Below are 22411 nucleotides of genomic sequence, written 5' to 3' on the forward strand. Positions count from 1 at the left end.
AGGGCTCAGCTCCCATTTTAATGGTGAAGATCAGTGAATATGAAAACCCAGCTAAGTCCCAATGGGCAAGAGCCACACCAAGTGTTTTCGCCCTACGGACAGAATGGCCATGCTCTACTCCTGCCCCCTCATCACTGCAAGACAGAGCTGGGACATAACGCTCATTTCAAGTCCTGAGCCAAGGCTTAAGTCTCAGCCTGGCCAGGGCAGGAGACAGCAGCCTCACTCGGGATTTGTAACAGCATTGCTGTGGCCCCGTTGCCCATATTAAGGTTGATGCCCTCTTGCTACGCAGTTGCTATGGCTCCCTCACTAGTCCTGTTGCTGTGCAGTTGGAAAAATTTGGTTTCACATGTGTGTTCTGAGCATCTGAAAGTCTGATCTCCCAGTCTTTTGTAAAAATACATTGGTGTGCTACTTTTAAGGATGACTACTGGCAGGGGAGTCATCAGTATTTTTTAGAAATTACTAAAGCACCGCTCATCTTCCTTATAAAAAGATGTTCAAAATTTCATAATTGTGAAATCAGAAGAAAACAAACTGAAATGTTAGCCCACTTATAATCCGCTAACAGTCTTGTAGCGTCTGTATTTTCCACTCATATCTTATACCAAAAAACCCAAAGGCTAACTGGGCCTAAACCCTGTACTGACTGGGCCACAACAGATGACATTCAACTGAATTATACATTGAAGCCATGCAAAAATCACGAGTTTAAAAAATTTGTGTGTCTAATATAAAGATACCCATGCCCTTCTACTAAAGCAATAAACACCTATATTTTATTCATCTACTGCAAATCAGTGTGTAAAGATGTGTATGGCTTTATTAATTAGAAATATTTTCTATTTTCCAGTATCATAAGAACATTAACCTTACAAAATTGTGCGAGTCTAGTAACAGTCCTTACAAACCTAAGAATGATAGTTTAAAAAAAATTACCTTTTGGTTTAAAAGTTGTTTTAAAATTAATGATCTAAAATTTTATAAAGTGAGAAAGATATACGGTATCTAAACTCTACTAACTACAGGTCACAGTACTTATTACAGAGAAAATCCTGTAAGCTGGCAATGCAGATCACCTCTGTGAGGGGACTTTTTGCTTAATTAAGCACGAACTCTGAGTATTCTTAAATTTAATTTGAATCTATATTTCCTCTGTTCTAGGCATTTTAAAATGCCCCACAGTAAAGTGACAATTGTTTTCTCTCATAGTCTGCATTTAGTGCTGCACTGTCTTCCAAAATTGCCAGATAAGAGTCCAAAGTCTTTTCAAGCCATGATGCTTTCCAAGTAAAATATTAATATTGCTTACACCACAGCACACTTTTTAGCACTCAGCGAGCAAAGCTCCACATGTTTAGCAAAGCTAAAACGCAGCTAAGGACTTCCTCTTGCTGATAAAACAACCAAGTGTAATCAACTATCAGCCTGTTGATAAATCTACTCTTTAACCAGGGCAAAACACAACTCTGGAGGACAATTTACAAGATACAAAATTTATTTCACATAACATTTTAACTAAGTAAGCAAACATTTCATTTTTTTTAGATAGCTACAAGTCTGCACTGAGGGGCCCATCCTCCTCCCACTGACCTTCACAAATATTGAATAAGCCTCTCCTGTTCATTCACACTTTACACAGACTGGCAAATCATGGAACAGAACTCATGTTTTCAACTCCCTCAAATTAATGCTATGAATATTGAACAGTAATCTATATTTAAATCCCTATTTTCACATTTCTAAACATGGCACAAATATTTATCGTGCTATTAATGTCAACTAGCAAGCTAACAATATGCTTACCTTCTATATTTTCATTTCAAAACTGAGGAGCAAGCTTTCCCACTATTACTGATCTATCTTCCTCTGACTGAGGAGTCCAGCTGAAAAAAGAATATAACTCTAAAATGGCATCCCAATGAAGCACTGTCTAGATAGCATAAAGGCCAAAGCAGCACCCAATTAATCACGCAACATATGCTTATTTCGTTGAGAAACACTGATGTGGATTAATCCATTGAGTTTAAATGTCTTGATTCTAATGAACTTAATTAGTAAAAAGAAGAAAGGTTGCTTAGAGAATGAGCTACATGGCAAAAAAGTTTGTTCTGTTGACAAGCCACCACAATAATTATTTGGGGAGGGAAGACATGTAGAAATTTTGTGAGGCAACAGATGCAAATTCTTAGTTAGAAAGAAATAAAAACTTTAAGACAAATTTTTAAGCTTATTATCAGTAACTCATGATTTCAATAGTTTGTTTAATTTTTGGTGGATTTGCTATCATTTCAGGTCTTGACTTCAAGGCTAGCTAACTTTCTAAAGATACCTTATGGCTTAACCAGGCATTCTGTACTTACTGCTGCATCCACTAGTGAAGTCCTGTAATCAAGTTAGGCAGGAGACCAAACTAAGCCTTGAAAATGATTCCCTGTGGTCTCAAAATCCATGATTTTTTACAATTATTTTGTGTTTGCTCCTGAGTCTCTTCAACTGTAGGCTGTAGTCAAGGAACAGTATTTTAGGAAGCAAACCAAGGGACCAGTATTATCAGGAAGAAGAGTGAAAAGCATCTTCCGGGGTTGGAAGAAATGCTCCTGCAAAGGAGTCTATCCTCAACTCATATCAGACACACTACACTCCAGATTAGTTTTAAGACTCTTAATATCTGGGCATCCTTTTTAGCTATATGACCAACATGTTTCAGTAAGCTTTACATCAGATAATAAAGGATCCATCAGAAGTACTTCCCTACTAATAGTTCATAATATAATTACTATAATATGACACTTGCAGGAAACAGCAGACCCCTGTTCTTTCACCTAGGTGGCATTGTAAAAGTGTAAAACAGCCTGGACTTTAATGCAGCATAATAATACATTCTAATTTTAATGCTAACACTTGGTCTTGTTTTACAGTAACTATGATAATCATCCAGCCTGAAATTTAAGAACAAATTTAAGAGTAAAATATGCATAATATTACCAAACTGTAAGAGGTAATTGAAATATTTGCCAGGCTTAATCTTATTAGAATCGTGTCCTGCATCCCCTCCCACCCCCAAAAGTCTGGGTAATTCCCATCTACACAAAAGGAAATCTCTATTTTGCAATGGCATACCCACACATACATGGTACTTCAGTTAATGCAGATGAAGCCATATTTTACTTTATCCATAACATTACAGAGCTCCCAACACCGTAGCTTATAGAGGGCAGGTACTTCCCATGAATGTGCAATGATACATATCCACAGACATACAGCAACAGCAGAACAATGAAACCCATTTGAAAGATTGAAGAGATACAAGTATCATTGATTAACAAAGGAGAGGAACAATGTATCAGTTTTTAGAAGAATTTGTCCAATAAGCCTTGAATCAATGAAGTAGTTTTCAGTGGATAAAATTATAAGCAAATAAGTCTCTTTTATATCAACGGAATTACTCATAAGGCTTAAGTTTATTCATGTACTATAACATTTTGGGATATACTAGTTTGGGATGTGAAAAACATTTTGGCCCATACAATTAAATGGCTGATATAGATGATAAGTAAAGCAAAATACATTTTTATATTCAGTTATGAATTGTTTTCTAACCAAATACATCATGCTACCTAAGGGAAAAAGGGATCTAACATCAGAGCCAAGTCCTGATGGCAGCTATGCTGGCAAAATTGACAGTAGTTTAAATTAAATACATTTTAGCTCTATACATCAGGTAGGAAGCACTAGAAACATTGCAGAACCAAAATACTCAGCCCAATGGAAAAAAAAAAAAAACAACTTAGATTACTTTCTCTTGACCTATTTTCAGGCTATGAAAGCACGGACTTAAGTTCCCCTTTGTCATTAGGGGGTAAACTAGTGCAGAAAGAAATGTTAGGACATGTAGAAACAAAATGAGAGAGAGAGAGATGTGGAGCTAAAACAGGAGCTTGATGAATCAGAAAGACAAAAACATTCTAAAATATAAAAATTTTGGAAAAAACACCACCACCCTACAATGAACAGGAAGGAATGAAGAAATTAGCAGAACAATGAGGCTTTCACTAGCCTGTATGTCAGGGGAAAAAAGCCATCAGTCAATCAAATGATAATTACAGAGAAAGAATTACTGCCCAGAAGAGGATCTTCCTCAAAATGCCTTACTATTCTTTGTGAGTGTAATTTTAAATGGTAAATTAACTACACAGGGTCAGATCTAGATTTTAAAGATGGCACCAGGGATAGAACTGGGTGATAAAGCATGATACCAAATACATTTTATATATCTGTTGCTTCAGAAAACAGCTATGCTAACAGCAGAAGAACAAACATATAATCACTGCGTCCAAAACATGATTCCTCTAAGGTAAGCATAACTGTTTTTTTATTAGGTATATTTAAGAAGAAATAAAACTCATTACTATACTTCTGGTTGACCTGAAAGAGACGTTTAAGTCCCTTCACTTCTATGAACAGCTACTAGAAATCCATCACTTCTAGAAAAAAAAATCCTATATTATTATTAGCGACCAAAGCGAACACAAGACACAGCACAGACCAGAGTTCCTTCTAACTGTTTGAAATCTACTTATAAGTAATAGCTAGATCCTGAAGCTTGGACTGAGACAAATCCTTTAAATTGGCATTTAAGTAAATATAATCATGCTGATAACATCTGATTTAATAATTCAGCTTTACTATATGTCAATGTTTTTAGTCAGTCCAGACTGAAATCTACCAATGATTACCACCAAGATGGAAAGGTTACCGCACTAAGTGAATTAAACAGGGTGATACTGGATCCAGCATTATTATTATTATTTTTTTTTTTGCTAGTGCCTATTATTAATAAGGAAACATCTGCAAGAAAACCCTGACTGTGGGTTGATAATCTCTTTTGCACCAAAGGCATGCACACAGAAGCACACAATCTGCTTTATACATAATTTATTGCTGAGGCTCAGCAATACCAGTCTCACTGACGAGCTATTGTGACATACCACCTTTATTCTCTCCAGAAATGTGTAGGTGACAGCAGTAACTAAGCCTCCCCTCCAGAAATTCATCAAGGCATTTATGTTTAGAAGTAACAAAACAAATAGTAAGGCAAATAATAAGGTCATGACTGGCATCTAGTATTTACTGAATGGGACCAGTGGAATCAAAGCTGAAATCATGTAATTTTACCACAAACATAATACACTGGAGAATAGAGAAGCAACCCTTACCGCTTCATTTTGTGGTCCTTGTTTAAACATGTGTAGCAACAGTGATGCTTAGAAATCCCTTAATACAGTGGCATGACATGACTGCACTGCAGAGCTGTTTATAACAGTAACCCAGAACTCCTGATTCATATTTAACTTGATCTGGCTAATGCTAGTTGTTGTTTTTATTGTTAATATCCCTTTGCATCCCGTAACATGATCATTGGTCAACTGTTTGCTCAGTGAATATCAAGGTTGAAATGAAATAGTGATACAGTGATATGACACGGGAAATCTTCAAAACTGATTTTTAGATTCAAAAGTCGTGGCACTTGCTTAACTAGATTATCTTTTCCCAGCACTGAATTTGCAATTTATTGCTTCCTTATCATCAGGCACAGTACAAAGCCTGCTACAGCAATAATCCTGTTTGCTTGGATCAGATCCTTTTACTCATTGGTATTCCTGTTCTACATTTATTTAATCCATTTATTTAAACCTAGTGACTTTTGGATTTTTAATAGCAACAATTATTATCAAGGGTGTGAAGTTTTTCACATGTCCTGGTGAATGCTATGAAAATATTTTCTTTAATTATTCTTATTATAATACAATTATAATTATATAATAATTCTTATAATTATTATTCTTAAATATAAGAAGGGAGGCCAGACTTAGACTCATATCACAGACAGACTTTATATGAGTGTTAAATTTAAGGATATGGGTACAACCTTTTAAGTTTAGATATTTTCATATCATGTGCTGCAAAGGTGATATCCATTCCATTGACACACATCTCTTGGAGTAGTGAAAGTCCTAAGTACTGGGAAAATATACATCAGAAAACATACCCTATCGGGAAAAAGACCTCCTCCAAAAGGTAATGAATAGTGTTACAACACACACACATAAGTTTAATTTATTTGGCTTCTAACAAAGACAACAGAAGGATAAAAACCGTGACTACCCTTTCTCCCTCCATTTCATTGGTTTCTATAGTGAGCCTTGGAAAGATAATTAGGGAACTCTCATACTTAGCAATACTCTGGACAACTTTTATCAATGTTACCACGCCTAAACTCTAGTCTAGTCTTGAGCGGTGTAAAACAGAACAGATAGAAAATTTTTTCTCCTCACATGAAAGCTTTCTAGGAAAACAACAAATTTCATGATAAAAATTGTAGCTAGCAGAGTTATTCAGATTTTCTTTACACAGTTTTTTCTTAATAAAAAGAACCTTTGTAATTAAAACAGCTAGAACTTTCAAACAAATTTAGTTTAAATGACATTTTAAATTAAAACACTCCAAAATTTTCTCCTACCATGACTAGCACAGAGTCTTCCATGAGCCTATGAAACCATGCAAACATTTTTCCAAGGAGTCATTATTGTCAGTCACATTCTCTAGTTATGGAATATTTCTTTAATCAGCATTTAAGATTTTGAAAGTTTTGCCTTAAGGAAGTAGATTCCAGGCATCTTACTTTTATTCAAAAATTATCGACTCAAAATGTGTTGATGTTGTAACACTGGTCCTGGTAATAAATACATTTCTATGTTTACTCCAAAGCTGCTAGCCTTAAGGGTAATATTTTTCTACTAGAATGCAAGAAACATAAATAACAAATAAATTTGTTATTCAGGCAACTCTCTTTTTTTTTTTAGTGTTTGTGGATAAGCAAGAAATAGTGCTTGCTACTGTACAAATAATAATGCCAGGTTCCCAAAGAATGTATAATCTAACACACTTATCTCTCCAAATTACTCAAATGTTTAATTTTACTACATGAATAGCCTTAAGTACGTAAGCAGGATTATTCATATAAAAAACATGCATATAAATGTTTGCAGGACTAGGACCTATTTAGATTACAGAGAGTGAAAGGAGATGTGAGAAAACAGTTTTTAGATATTTTATATTTTCTTTCCTCACTTTTGTCCCCTCTTTTACCTGTTAGTTTTTGCCTAGTGGTTGAATTTACATATGCCTGCTTTCAGGTTGCCAGCTGGCCAGTGGTCCTTACCAACATTTACTACTCAATTTTTCATTTTTTTTTTTTAAATCATCAAACCAATATTCAGGACCAAATATTATTTTATTTTAACCTGTGCCTCTTCTCTCTAGCCAAGTTGGCTAGGCCACACAGGTGTAGATAAAAACATAGCTTTCCGGAATATGCGTTTTTATGGTGTACCGGAACAGTGCAACAGGTTCAAAGATCAGTCAACTACTCTGACAACCATTTTCATGACTATATATGGAAATGAGTCTTCAAGCAATCATACGGACTATTGGGTGTTATTATGGCAACTATGCAAGTGATAAACCATAAGCACACCTTGATATTACATAAAATCACTTAGTACAGTTCAGAGGAGTTCAGCGCACCATCTTGGCTGTACTTCCTCTGACCACCATATCAGCCTGTACAACGTTCGTATTTCACAGTTCATGAAGGCATCAAGGAATACGCAGGTGTGTTTAGACCTTAGTATAATCACTTGTGTCTACCTACAAGGGACAGCTGAGATTTAACTGCAGTCATATTAACAGACAACATCTCACATACATCCACACAGTGGATGAGCCCCAAGAGGAACAGTATGTTCCTCTCTACCTTCAAATTAGATTGCAACAGAACGAATAAAAGCAGAATCAACATGCCTTTGTGTTGTGGGACCTGCTGGTCCAAGGCAAAGTCACTCTGTGTTACTCAGTGTCAGTATCAAATTTAAATAAGTGCCCTGTGATGGAAAAGAAGCAACGAAAGCCAAAGATGATGCAGGCCTGGGTGTGGGAGAATCATGCAAGATGTGAGAGGACTGTTCAAGTGGGGAGGCAGGGAGGAAAAAAAAAAACAAAAAAAAAACAAAAAAAAGCTTTAGCAAAAATCTTGACAGTACTGTATATACTGCATTTGATACCTAGCTCTACCTCCCTGCCTGAATTTTCCCGAGTTCTGCAAGCTGGGAGTTCTGCACACCTATTTCACCAATATGAATTCTGCACTGGAAAAGAAATTACAAAACAGTCTCAAGGCACACTACTTATTTCTTTAGTCATAAGGCGCTCCGATAATACACCTCCCATTCCTACTGAGGGCACAGAGACATTAAAGTATAAAATAACGAGATAAGGCAGAAACAAGGAGGAGGAGGTAAACTGAAATTTTATTGAGCTTCTTATTGTGCGTTCAAGAGAAAGCAAGGAGCAAAGCTAGGTATTTTGGGTTTTGTGAGTGCCCATAAAAATATTTTAAGGCGAGCTCCCAGAAGACATCATTTATCTTCACAGCACAAAGGTTGCGAACCCTGGACAATGCAGTTGTCAATATGGGCACTGGGGAGTCTTGTTAAGGCCCAGGTAACAGAAAGAGCATGATGATATGGTTGTCATGCTTCAATAAATTTATTGTGTTTCTTAGGATTAAAAGGAATAATGTATCCTGCTCAAAATCTTCTTAGGAAAGATAGCTAAATATCTGTTGGGATCCCAAGTTTATCAGGGATGAAACTGAGACTTTCACTCTACTTCAAATTAGCAACTAGTGCAATTCACCCCTTTCGCAGGGTGACTGCTGTCTCAGAATTGGCAGTTTACATTCAGAATGTTGTTCTAACAATAAGTATATATTTTTATTTAAATGGTGTAGAAACTTCTGCGCTCAAAATAAAATTGATAACAAAACCCAGACATACCTTGTCTTCCTGTACCATTGAGGTTTTATTTAACAAAACATGTAAACTGCTTTCACTCTAGGAACAAGTCTCAAAAGGCTAATATTTTACACAGTCAGTTGGTAGAGAACATTGCAAGAAGTGTTGAAAAGTAATTTAAGACGAAACCCAATTATATTTTGTAATATTTCTTGAAATATCCCAGTTCCTTCCCATGTTAGCAACCAGGGTACTATTTGATCTTTGAAGGGTCAGCAGAGTTTTGTTTGAAACCATATACATTTATTCTGCAGGATAAAAATAACCAGGTATGACTGAAAAAGTTAATTAGCAAGAGGTACCCTAAAAGCACACATGTGAAATGAATCAGTAATGGAAATACACAGGTGCATCCACTTTGTTTCCTGGACTGTTTTACATGCAAAAGACATAGCCACAGCACAGTGGAAACAGGCAACAGAATTAGAAGCCTCTGAGAGGATTTTATTTCAGCCCAGAAACAATGCTAAGAAGTTCATAAACAAATGCAGAAAGTATTATGGTTCCGAATTAGAAAAGCAAAGTTCAGACTTCAGTTTGCCCTTAAGTACTCTTCCTGCTATTAGTATCTATACAGAAGAAAACCTTTTGTATCCTCTCATATCCTGAAGTCTCATGACTTGCTACGCGGGCAGGGCTCCTATGTATGGGTCATAAGGTTGCATTCACCATTACATCCCAGGACCACTACTAAAATACGTATTTAATTTTCACTCTAGTGTAAGAAAGCAGGTTGCTTTAAGTACATTGCACGGCGCTTAAGTAGCCTTTAGGATTTTTCTTTAAAGCATTTATGCAATCAAATACACTTATTCCTTCGAAAAAACATGAACGGAAAGTAACGTACACTGAAAATTAAAAAAATAACCACAATACTTTAAATACCCTTCCCGCTGCTAGCTACACAGAGGAGCGCAGAGCCGGCGGGCGCCGAGACCCCGCAGCGCCAGGCTGCGCCCTCCCGTGAGCTGCGCCCCCCACCTCGCCCCGTCGCGGGCGCCGGCAGCCGCTCCCTACCTGCTGCTGCTGCGGCTGCTCCTGCTCCGGCCGCTGCCTCCCGCAGTGCCGCGGCTGGGCCGGGCCTGCCGCCACCTGCCGCCGCCAGGGCGGGGCGGGCGGAGCGGCAGCGCCCGGAGCCAATGCCAGGGCGGGCCGCGGCCGGGCCGGGCTGGGGCGGCGTTGTGGGGCCGTGCCCCGATAAAATGGTCTCGCCGCGGACGGAATTAGCAGCCGCGGGGTGCGGGCCGCCACCACAGCGCGGGCGGGCCGGCCGGCGTGTGGGGGCAGGCGGCGCGCGGCGGCCGTTGGCTCCCCGCGCGCGCGAGGGGCGGCGGGGCGCCAGGGTCCCTCCTCAGCGCCCCTCGGAGCGGGGCCGCCCGCCCCCAAGCCTTGCGGCGCTTCCCCCTCGCTGCACGCCTGCCCCGTTCTGTTTTCACCGCTGCGCGCGCCGCGACGGCAGCGGAATTCCCGTGGAGGCCATTAAAAACCTGACCTTGACCCAGCGTGACTCCCGCTGGTGACGAAGCGGTTAAACCTCAGCGGCGCGGGGCAGGGCGGGGCAGCGGGAAGGGAACCGGCCCGCACGGCTTCGGCGCTGTTTTGGGTCCTACCGGCCGCCGTCCTGCAAGCGCCGCCCACGCGCGGCGCGCGGCGCGTTTCAAAGCGGGAGCCATGGCCGAGCAGGGCCTGGAGATGGCCTCCATGATCCCGGCCCTGCGGGAGCTGGCCAGGTAGGGCGCGCCCGGCCCGCGGCCGCCGGCCCCCGCAGGCGGGAGGGCCCGGGGGAGCGTGTGGCTGTGGGGAAGTGCTGGTGTGGCCGAGCGGGTGGGCCCCCTTGCCTTGCTAGGGCGTCGCACCCGGCGTCCTGGGGACTGCTGCTGTGTTGTGCTTCTGACGTGGCTTCCTTCAGAAGTGAAAGACCTTAAAATAGCTGTTAGTTCTCTGCAGCATGCCTTACGCTGCTGGATTAGATGCCTTGCTGGTTTAAAGCTCCCCTAGTCAGGACTGCATCCAGGAGTTTAATTGTCATTTACTGCTGTTCAGTTAAAGGAGTTAAAAATAAGATGTTAAACACCCTGTTTGAAGCACACACTCCAGAAGATCCCTCGGGATGATGGCGTGGCTGAAGCAGCCTTCTTTGTTCCATTTGTTCCTTCTTTATTTTTAAGCTAGCTATGGAAAGCTCTTTTCTGCCTTTTTTCTTTCCTGAATATCTTACATTCCCTTTAGCGCTGTAGTTTGAGTGCTTCATAACAGCCACGTTAAGCATAAAAAGTAGCACGAGCACCATTGTGCAGATGCCAAAATGGACCTCATCTTTATGTCAGGGAGGGAGGGAAATTGTGACAGAGTTGGCACTTGGGTTCCTTGCTTCCTGAGGTAATGCCCTAATCAAAGGTGTTCTTGATCTTTTGTGGTTGATTGGTAAAACACATATGCAGAGAAACATTTTTATTTGCTGTTGTTCAGGTTGTGGGAAAGATAGTCTGCTTAAATAGATAGATATCCGAGTTTTCTGCAAGCATGCTGTGATGCAGTTTGTAGCCTTCACTGAAGCAATCCAAATTGTACTTGTTAGTCCCAGCCCTAGCTCCAGTCTGCATTGTATCAGGTGAAATGAACCTACTTATGCTTGAGACTTGAAGTTACTACAGTCATTTGCTACATATGCCCTCGCAAATCAAAAATTGCTGTTGTCCAGCTCAGTTTACTAAAGCTGCAAATACTAAACTGGTATGAAAGCTTTTCACAGCTGGGGCCTATTTCAGGGACATCTTACAGAGATAAAAGTTTGGCTCTAAAGTTGTAGTGGCAGCAATCTCTGAAGCTAAAGAGCATAGCTTTGTGTTGTGGTAGACCACTAATGGGTGTGGAGATACAAGTGTATACTGAATATTTGACTTCACGGCATCAGCTGATGGTTTAGTCATCAGAACTGTTGCTGTTGACACCTCTTACCTTGTGTACTGGCAGCTAGTCAGTTGGGTAATTTTGGTAATTCCAAGATTAAAATAGGTTCTTAATTTTATTTTTCTGCACCAAAACTGTTCAGTTGCTTTTGTAAGTCCCTTAATGGGTCAGAGATAGATTTAATATATATATCAAACATAATTGCATATCAAAAAAAAAAGATCTTTAGCACTTCATAAATCTTCATTCTTTTGAAAAATGAGGAAAAAGAGGAACAGACAATATACTGGTCACAAAAATGTGAAATCAATTTGTATTTCTTTTTGAAAACTTCTAGAAGCAAAAAGTACTAATTTCAGTGTTTAACATTGTGTTGCTGAGATACACTTTAAATAATTATTTTCTTTTTAAGTGGATATTGGTAAAATAATATATTTTTAATTTTAGTGCTAATCCAGAAGAATACAATTCAGTTGTGCAGAAACCAAGACAAATACTCTGCCAGTTCATTGACAGAATTCTTACAGATGTAGACGTTGGTAAGTATTACATCCCTTGCTTTTAAAATTATGATCTGTTTTGTTCTGTTTGTTTGTTTCTTTCTTTCTGCTTTATGTAATTCCTGCCAAAAATAAGTTATAGTTATATATGAGTTACAGCTTCAACAAAAATTTAATAGCTGAATGCAATACCATTTATGACTTATTTTTAAATAATCTACGTGATGAAATCTTTGCTGTTATGATATGAAGTAACACAAGTTAAATGTGTAACTTAGAAAAAGTAAGTATATGAAGTGCAGAGGTGTATGAATATATATGCTCACATTAAAAATCAAGAGTATTGTATCATGTAGTGTGATTGTTTATTGAGTAATATAGCTTGCAAATCTTAATACTTGTAAGGTCTTTCAGGATTGAAATACTTTGATGCAAACAGCTTTATTTTAAGTTTTAGAATACTAATTAGCCCTTATTTTAATACTCCTTAAATCATGTTACGTTTCCAATTATTGCAGTACTTCAAAAATGCCCAGATAATTATGAAATATACAAAGTAGCATTTCTGGTTACTTGTACATTTGTATCAGGGAGAATCACAGTAATGGTAACCTGTTTCTGAGGTATAATTTCATGCAGCAGTCTCAATGAGACTGGTATTTGGTCCAGGAAATGGATTATTTTAAGTACCATATCCACACTACTCATCAGACAATGCATTTGTTACTCCTCTTATATTCCTGAGAGATAAGGCTATAAAAATAAAAAAAGACAAGTCATCCTGCTTTAGATACTGGTTTTGAATATATGTGTTGTATATGATCATCATGTAACTTTTCTGGTTAATTGCTATCTAAATCCAAGGTAACTTCTTTCTTGTGCTCTTTAACCATGTGGATTTTGGATAAATCTGAGGTGATTCAGATATCTGTTTCAAGAGAGGTCTACAGCAGCACTAGATATCTTTAATATTTTGTTAAATTCCTCTAATTCAATAACCTGAACTTGATATCTGAAAACTTCCATTTCTTGCAACTTTAGAACAATTTTCAGGGTTTTTTTTTCCTGCCAGAATCATAAACCTAGAGAAAATTATGCGCTAAAAATTAAAATGTTAACTTTTTGCTATTTTTCACTAATTGAACAGTTGGCTATAGTACTAATTGAATGTTAATAGATGTAGTGTTAATGAATAATACTTCAGCTGAGTAATTAATATTTTTCTTCATACAGCTTGCCATCATCACATACAGGATCTTCACTACTGCACGAAATCTTTGTTTTGTGAATTTATAAAGCACTCCTAAGTGATAACTATACAGGTTTAATATCACATCATAATATTTTATATGGTCATTTTCTTCTTTCCCTGTTAAGTATGAACAAAATCTGTGAAGTTGCTTTATCATGGTACTAATTCAGAAATCTATCTTTTTTTTTTTTTCCAGTTGCTTTGGAGCTTATTAAGAAATCTGATTCACAGCCAAGTTCTGTAATGCTGCTTGATTTTATTCAACATATCATGAAATCTTCCCCCCTTATGTTTGTAAATGTGGATGGAAATCCGGAGGAAACTGAATGCAGTTGCATTGGTGAGTTTGTTGAAAAATTTCATATTGATTTAAATTTTCTACCCATGGGATCATATAAATCTCCCTTTTCCCCATTTTTATTCTCTTGCAAGTTCAGCATTGCATGTTTATAAGTTAATCTTACAATACCCTTTTATAATTGTAAATTGATTTGCACTTATGATAATGGAAATTTATCAAGATATACCAGGACAGAGTCTGACCTTATTCATTACTGTTTAGTCAGTAAAATATTGCCCTGTTCCTGTTCAGGAGATATCCTGAACCCATAGTCATTTCCTAAGTCTTTTTTAGATATGCAGAAAATGTAGATGAAATGGTACCTAGCCTAAAATCTTTTTTGTTGTTGTTGTTAAGCCTTTTTTTTTTTTTTCCACTTTTCCTCTTTTTCAATAAGGTCTCTTGCCTCCATGACGGCATTCTGTTTACCAAGCCCAGATGCATTTATCTCAAGGAGATTTATGGTTTTAGTGATGAGAGGCCTGTTTTTTTCTCAAGAAGTTGATCTTAATATGAGCTTTTGTTTTTATCTTAAAAAATGTTTTCTGTGTGCTGTTTCTATTTTATTTTCCTAGAATTTAGTAACTGGATCATAACAAGGCTTCTCCGAATTGCTGCAACTCCAAACTGCTCTACTTTGCACAAGAACATCTGTGATGTCATCTGCTCTTTACTACTTCTTTTTAAAATGAAGAGTTGCTCCATTTTTGAAGTACTAACAAAAGACTTGCTACAGCTTTTCCAAGACTTAATCTTCCTGCATGAAAGAGACGCACAAAAGCATCTCTGGGGAGATGTGCTGGTCTGGCCAGTGACTGTAAAGAGATTTTCAAGCAATACAAATGACAATGTTGGATATTTAAGATTGGCACCATTACAGCTGATGGGCATGCCCAATGTAGAAAGTTTGGAAGTTATATTAGTGTCTATTCTGACAGACATTGTTGCAGATGTGTTTTTTGTAAGACAAGATATTATTCTGTGGGGGATAGGTTGCTCCCTGTTGGAGTATGGTGGTCCAAAAGTTAAAGCTTTGGCAATTAAATTTTTAATAAAATTAATTCATTTGGGAGGACCTCCAGAACAGCTGGCCAGTGTTTTCTTCACAGTCTTTTTTGGAATTTTACAGTCAGTACTTGAAATGGATGCTGAAGAATCAGGACTTTTTGAAGAACCACTCTTACTCTTAGTGAGGACATTGTTGCCATTTGAAGCAGATTCTTACAGAAATATTGAACCTGTCTACTTGAATATGCTACTTGAGAAGCTTTGTGCATTGTTTGAAGGTGATGTGTTCAGGTGTCTTCAGTCTGCAAAGCTGAAAGCTGCTTTTTGCCATATACTGCAATATTTTCTGGAGTTTGTTCCAGCTGGCTATGAGTCTGCCTTACAAGTAAGAAAAGTCCATATCAGTACCATATGCAAAATTTTTGTGAATGTACTTGGTACTCAGGAAGAACAAGAGGTAGGTTAATTTTTAAAACTGTTTTTATCATAGGAATGAGTAATGTACAAAAACCTACGTCTGTGCAAAGAAAAATCTAAGAATTATTGTTTTAGTTAGATAATTGGATTGATATTCTCAGCTGGTTCACATGATTTTACAGGTTACAGCTCTTTGATAACTTGGATATATCTGAACCCTACTTTTCAGATGCAGTAAAGTAGTGAGAGGCTATGCAGGCACAAGGGTCTGTCTGTAATCATAGTATAAATTAAGGATGTCACAGTAAAACTGGCTCAAGCAAGGGGAGCTTAACAAATAATTTCACTTTATCTGACTTGCTCTTAGTTTCTAACCATGTGCTTTTAGTCATATTTGTTGGGGGCAGGGAGACAGAAAGGTTTAAGATAAAACAACGAGGTGTTGGTATGCCAAGTCTTCTACCCCATACACCCACATCTGTACCTATTGTCTCTTGTGTCTACCTTGATGGCTTCAGTAGCCAGGCACAGTAGCAATAATGGAGAAACTAATTCAATAATCCCAACAGACAGCTGAGCAAGATGAATGAAGGAACTAGCATTAGCAATTCTCTCTGATAGAAACTCAGAAAGTTTCATTACTTATAAAAGCTTTCATCATTTAACTAAGACTCTTAAACGGAAGGGGGTTTTGTTTGTTTTTTAAGAATTTTGTGACTTTTTGATATTTTAAGTCTTGTATTTTAAGTCGGAAACAATGTTATCATGTCTTTGGAAAGTAAGGCATAGCATACATCATGGTATTTCTGCTATTTGTCCATCCTAGTATCTGGTGAGTCCTCTTTATACAGCATTAAAAACACAAGCAGAAGAAATTATTCAAGAACTTCACCATCAAAACCAGCTAGACACTTCTGATACTGATGGGTGGAGCAGCAGCAGTGATGAAGTTCCAGAGAAAAGACAAAGACTAAGCCTACAAACAAAGCATCCAAAGAAATCACCTATACCAGTAATGTATGACATTTATTCAGTAACCACTTTTATAGTAATTTGGCTAGTAAATAATAACCAAATGTCCTAACTTTTTTTTTTAAGCAGTTTCTTCATAGCAACTACATTGAATGGTCTTCTCTCTGGGAAAAGAACTTTTTGATATTTTGAAGGATCGGAGTCTATAGATCATTTTTGATTAAGCCAAACTTTAGAGATTGTTTTTTTAATTCTTAATGTATTCAGTACAAATTATTTTACTTTCATTTCTGTTCTTTCAAAACAGAAAAGCCAGGAGAATACGTATATATGATATGATAGAATCGTGTACAGTTGCACTGGACCTGCTCAAAGCATGTCTAGTTAGATTGCTCAAGGCCTTGTCCAGTCAAGTTTTGAATATCCAGGGATGGCAATTTCACAGTCTCTCCGGGTCTCTGTTCCAGTTGTTTCTTTTTTTTCTTTTTTTCTTAAATATCAGTTGGAGTTTTCTGCATATTACCTTGTGTCCATTGCTTCCTGTCCTTCCACTGTGCACCTCTGAAAAGAATCTGGCTCTGCCTTGTGTACAACCTCCCAGTAGGTATGCAGCAATAAGATCTCCCCTTAGCCTTGTTTTCTTAAGGATGAACAAAGCTAATTCTCTCAGCCTCTCCTCTTATGTCATGTGCTTCAACTCCCTGACCATCTTGAACTTGCTTCAGCATGTCGTTATCTTTCTTGTACTGGGGAGCCCAAAACTGGACACAGTACTTCAGATACAACCTCCCAAGTGCAGAGCATCATCGATCAGCCTTCACTCCTGCTAATGCAGAATCCTGCCCAATATGCAGTTGAACTTCTTTGCAGCAAGGGCGCACTGCTCTCTTATGTTCAACTTTTCCACAAATCCACCAGCTCATTTTCTACAAAGCTGCTTCTTAGCCAAGTCAGCCCTCAGCCTGTTCTGTTGCATGGGTTTATTCTGTACCAGATGCAAGACTTTTCATTTGTCTTTATTGAATGAACTTCATGAGGTTCCTGTCAGCCTTTTTTTTCCAGCCAATTGAGGTCCTTGTGAATAAGCAGCTCTCCCTTTATCCACAGAGCCAACCACCTCATCATAGAAAGGAATCAGGTTAGTCAGGCATGATTTGCTTTTGGTAAATTCATGCTGGCTGTTCCCAGTCACCTTCTTGTTCCTTATGTGGCTGGAAATGAGTTCAAGGACTTGCTCCATAACTTTCCCAGGGACTGAGGTTATGCTGGCCAGCATTATAGTTCCTTGGATCTTTCTTCTTGCCCTTTTTGAAGATGAGTGTGATATTTGGCTTTTTATAGTCATCAGGAACCACCCTGGTCACCATGACCTTCCAAGGGTTATAGAGACCAGCCTTGTAATCACATGAGTCAATTCCCTCGGACCCTTGGATGCATTCCGTCTGGTACCATGAACTCGTGTATGTCCAGCTGACTTAAGTGCTCCCTGACTGCACCCGTCTTTACAGTTGGTAATGCTGTATTCCCCCAGACAGACTCTGCTAGTAGTTTCAGGGAACTGGGAGGCCATATGGCAGATACTGCCAGTGAAAGTTGAGGCAAAGAATGCATCGAGTACCTCACTCTTTGCCATGTCCTTTATCACTGCATCCTCTGCCGCAGTGAGCACACGTTTTCCTGAGCCTTCCTTAGCTTTTTGCTGCCAGTGTAAAATATGTATATGAATGTGTGTGTGTGTGTGTGTGTATGTCTTTGTGTTTGTACGAATTGTAAAACTTCCTCTAGGTTTACAGTTGTATGAGCAATTTATACTCTGTTTAAACTCACACAGTCCTAATACTTAATCCATATATTCATGTGCATAAAATATTTGCATGGAAATAGATGTTGATATAAAAAATAAGGTGTTCATACGCTCTTTATGCTCTTCTTATGTATTTGAAAGATCATAATCCAGATCATTCTCTTTTGTTTGTTACTTGACTTGACATCTAAACAAACTATTAAAAATTGTTTTATCCTTTTTGGTTACGCCTTGTATCTGTAATAACACTTTTAGTATGGAGTTGCACCTTATAGTCTTGCAGGTGAGTTTTGGCTTGCCCTCATATTTGTTTTCAGAATTAATATTTTGCTGTCCCAAAGAGCACAAGTAAGCTAAAGCTCCAGCTGATATTTTCCTAATGCTGTAGTCTTGTATCCAAAATTGATTGGCTCTATTTTTCTTATGTTGACTTCTCATTTCTGAAAAAAAGTATGTGTTTGAAAAATAATTAGTATTGTCAAATTACAGACTTAGTCCTGTGAACATGAAATTGAAGAGCACACTATGGAATGCAGTCACAAAGAAAGCTGCATCCTTAATATTTCTTCTCGAGCAAGAAATTCCGACAGCGGATATTCTTCAGGCTGTAGAAGGGATTGCTGTAATGCTGCGACTAGCTGCTTTGTGCATAGTTCACTGTTCTCCCCCGAATTCTACCAGGTAAAGGTACCAAGGTGAAACCAAGAAGCTAAAAGTTTCTTGTAACTGTTAGTTGTGATTTATGTAGATTACTTGTAAAAGTTTCGTAAGTCCTGTATAAGAGTTACATTTTCATTGTAACTTTGCTTGTAGTGTTAAATGCTTGTACTCAATTGCATTAATCATAACTTCTATTTTTTTAACAGTGTAGATTGTAAAGTAACTCATCCATGTAACACTGACACTTCTAAAAATACACCCAGCTCCTCAGATTCTGGGGTGAATGTACAACTCACGTGGATTTCCTCTGATTTTATCACAAGAGTAGTGAAAGTCTGCAGGAACCTATTAGAGGCTGCTGCTCAAATTATTAACCTGGAACAAGTGATTGACAGAATAGTGAAGATCTTTGATGCTTTGCTGTATGCACAAGGTGAGAAATTCTAAACTAACACGTCTTTTACTGGATCTGTAAACTAGAAATGCAGGTAAAACTGAATTGGTTTGTTGTGGTGGATGAGTTGAAATTATAGATCTTATGTTAGAACTCGATTCCTGTACAAAAATGGTTACATTAAAAAAAGAATGTTTTTCTCTGTATAGAGAACTTCCTTTTTTTTTTGAACACAATTTGTAAGTCTTCATTTTTCTGTACTTCTGTTGTTCTTGTTCACATAAAACCTACATGGCAATAGTGAATATGCATAAGAAATTAAATTTGTAGGCAATGATTTTTAGCTACTTTTCTTTTTAAAAGTAAGGCATGCTGCTTTTGGATATGTATTTGTTTCACCCAAGGCTTTCAAATCTTCTGGCCAGTTTCAGCAGAATTTGGTGTGCAGATAGCATACTGAAAATATGAAGTACATACATATTTTCTAAAAGTAGCTAGTTGGATGAAGGACAGAAACTACTAAGACCAAAGTGACACTGTGAGTTCAGCTTACTAGACATCACAGAGTCCACCTGACATTCCTTGTACAAATCCTGAAATACCAAAGTTGTATTTGTTCTGCTGCTCATGGAAGTACAATGCTGCCAGTGGTTTCATGCAATTTTTATTTGCTCTAACACTACATTATTTATTATTATACCTCCTAAAATGTAGAACATAAACATGTGGGAGTGAGTATTGATACTGACGTTTGTTGATAGAAAAAATAACGTTCTGTAGCAAATTAAGTATATAAAATGTGTATCTGTTTTGTAAGCTATATGGAGCCATAAGCATGTGTTTTGTTTTTGTTTTGTTTTCTTCCTTTCCTAGTAAAAATTCCACTGAGTGACCAGATTCTTGATAACTTATGTGGAATGCTGTCTCTGCCCTGGATTTATAACCACTCTGATGATTCTTGTTTTAAACCATCTGCTTTTGGGTATGATCCTCTACTTTTGAGTCAACAAACTGCACGTAGTTTCTGTAAGTATGTTAAAGTAAATAAAACCTAATATCTCCTTGGAGAAATTCTTTTATGCTCCAATTTTACTTTTAAAAAGTTTAATCTTATCTTCTGTGTCCTTTTTGATAATTAACAATATTCAATTTTTGAATATTGTGAATGATTATATAAATTTATTAATGAATATATGAATATTGTGAATAATGATTATATAAAGTTACTACTTTATTTTGTTTTTCCCTTCAGCACCTCAAACTCGGTCACACTGTGTGTTCCTTCTGTCTCTCTTCCCAAGAAACATACGTCTGGACTGGAGAAAATCCGTTTATCTTTGGGCACTACAAAGCCCCAGTGAAGTAATTCGGGCTACCTGTGTTAAAGGATTCTCTGTCCTGCTTCATCCATCAAATGTGCAGTCCTACAGTATGATTCCAAAATCTCTTTTGTATGTATTAATTTTGCTTTTCTTTCTTCATGTGAGAAAAAGAAAACTGTGTATACAAAACATGTATTATAAGCACCAAAATAGATACTTATTTATATTTCATTCAAAATTTACTGGGTCTCAATTTGAGAGGTCGTAAAAGGTATCAATGGGTAGGTATAAGTGAAGATGTTTGTCTGATAGAATAGTGTTCACTTACCACGTCAATATGCAATCTACCTCAATAGTTGAAGACCCCAATCCTAAATAATAAATTTAAACTAACCAGAGGGAATGGGATCTTTTTGTCAGCAAAACATACGTGATGTTCGTCCATGTGTCTCTTCATGTTTTGAAATGTTTCAGGTTTTTCTGCTTTTTGTATACATGTCTTGCTCTCTTCTATGCTACTGTTTCTAGTCTTAAATTTCTTTGTAATATGCAAGACCCACCCTGCACAGTGCTATTTCATACACTTAAAGCCTCAAAGTGGTCTGAAAAGCAAAAAGACATTTTAGCGAGACAGATCCTTTAAATCGTCCTAATAATATTCTCAGTATAATTAGAGAATTCAGACAATGTAGAAATGCAAATTACTAGGTAAACAGTTTATTAAAATGGTTTCATTTTTATTTCCATTTCAGAAATCAAATCGAAGATGAGTCTGAGCTAGTCAAGGAGGCTTGTGCTGCTATAGTTGGGCAATTAGCTTGCTGTCTTTCTGGTACATTCAGTGTAAGACCTTCCTTATTGGACTCTGATATTAAGCATGTTAATTATGATATCTTATGTAGCAGCCTTACTGTGACTTCAGCTCATGAAAAAACTTGCTCTGTGCAAGCCTGTGTTTTCAAGCCATTTCTTAGCCTTCTTGAGAACAAAGAATCCAGTTCAGTAAAGCTAGGTATGTGACTTTACTTTTATTAACAGTTTGCACTTCTGTACAAAGTACTAAGCCACTACTTTTGTATCTGTTGATTACTTTTTTCCTGTATTGCTTTTTTATAGCTGTAATGATGCTTGACATCTTGTATTTCAGTTGATATCCGTGCTAATGTTTGTTCTTATTGATATTCCTGTCAAACTAAGGTGGCTTAACTTTGGTCTGTGGGTATGTCTGGAAGTCTAATACTTTTAAAATCTGAATTTTAAATAACTTTTTAGGTGTCAGTGTACTAAAGTACTAAGTGTCTTTTCCTTCCTTTCTCCAACCAATTCCTCCCAGCATTTATAGAAAATATACCTCATCTTTGCAAACATCTGGACTTAAACAGTGACAAATCTAGTGTAAAGATTCTTGTTGGGTCTTTATTAAATCTAATGGAAGATCCAGACAAAGATGTAAGAGTGGCTTTTAGTGACTGCATAAAGAACATATTAGAATCCTTGGACTCTGAAGAAGAATTCATAAAAGAGGTGAATTCATGCTCTTTATTTTTGTTGATGTTTTTGCTAACTTAATATGATTTTGTTTCACTAATATTAGATACTTTAAAATGATTTTTTTTTCTTCTGTGTTCCAGCTCTTTGTTTCAAGAATGAAAGAAGCCTATACAAAAGCCAAAATATCAAGAAATAATGAGCTGAAGGATACCTTGATTCTCACAACCGGAGACATTGGAAGGTATTTCTGATGGTGTCTTGAAAATTGGAAAGTATTGTCAGTTTGGAATGCAGAGTAACTTTTTGTCCAAACGTAAATGTAAGTTTAAATTACTTATTTCAAGCTCAGTCTTCATCCAGAGTCCTTTGGAACTGTACTAAGCCTTTGTTTCATATGGAGTATCCCTCATATTAATTATT

General features: G+C 37.5%; 2 protein-coding genes across 3 annotated transcripts in view; one reads left to right on the plus strand and one right to left on the minus strand.

The window, feature by feature from the left end:
- Positions 1–9997, minus strand: part of PLS1 (plastin 1) — a 49959-nt gene extending 39962 nt beyond the window's left edge. For both annotated transcript variants that reach the window (XM_067301857.1, XM_067301858.1), the window contains exon 1: positions 9939–9997. The gene's annotated coding sequence lies outside the window, so the exon portion shown is untranslated. The remainder of the gene's footprint in view (positions 1–9938) is intronic.
- Positions 9998–10592: 595 nt separating this feature from the next.
- ATR (ATR serine/threonine kinase) overlaps positions 10593–22411 on the plus strand; it is a 43316-nt gene continuing 31497 nt past the window's right edge. The window contains exons 1-12 of the mRNA XM_067301859.1: positions 10593–10651; positions 12279–12370; positions 13780–13923; positions 14499–15388; positions 16175–16365; positions 18614–18805; positions 18991–19217; positions 20052–20204; positions 20431–20629; positions 21253–21512; positions 21834–22024; positions 22132–22232. Coding sequence (XP_067157960.1) covers positions 10593–10651; positions 12279–12370; positions 13780–13923; positions 14499–15388; positions 16175–16365; positions 18614–18805; positions 18991–19217; positions 20052–20204; positions 20431–20629; positions 21253–21512; positions 21834–22024; positions 22132–22232 — 2699 coding nt within the window. The remainder of the gene's footprint in view (positions 10652–12278; positions 12371–13779; positions 13924–14498; positions 15389–16174; positions 16366–18613; positions 18806–18990; positions 19218–20051; positions 20205–20430; positions 20630–21252; positions 21513–21833; positions 22025–22131; positions 22233–22411) is intronic.

Source organism: Apteryx mantelli, chromosome 9 (genome assembly GCF_036417845.1).
Source record: "Apteryx mantelli isolate bAptMan1 chromosome 9, bAptMan1.hap1, whole genome shotgun sequence".
Classification (NCBI taxonomy): domain Eukaryota; kingdom Metazoa; phylum Chordata; class Aves; order Apterygiformes; family Apterygidae; genus Apteryx; species Apteryx mantelli.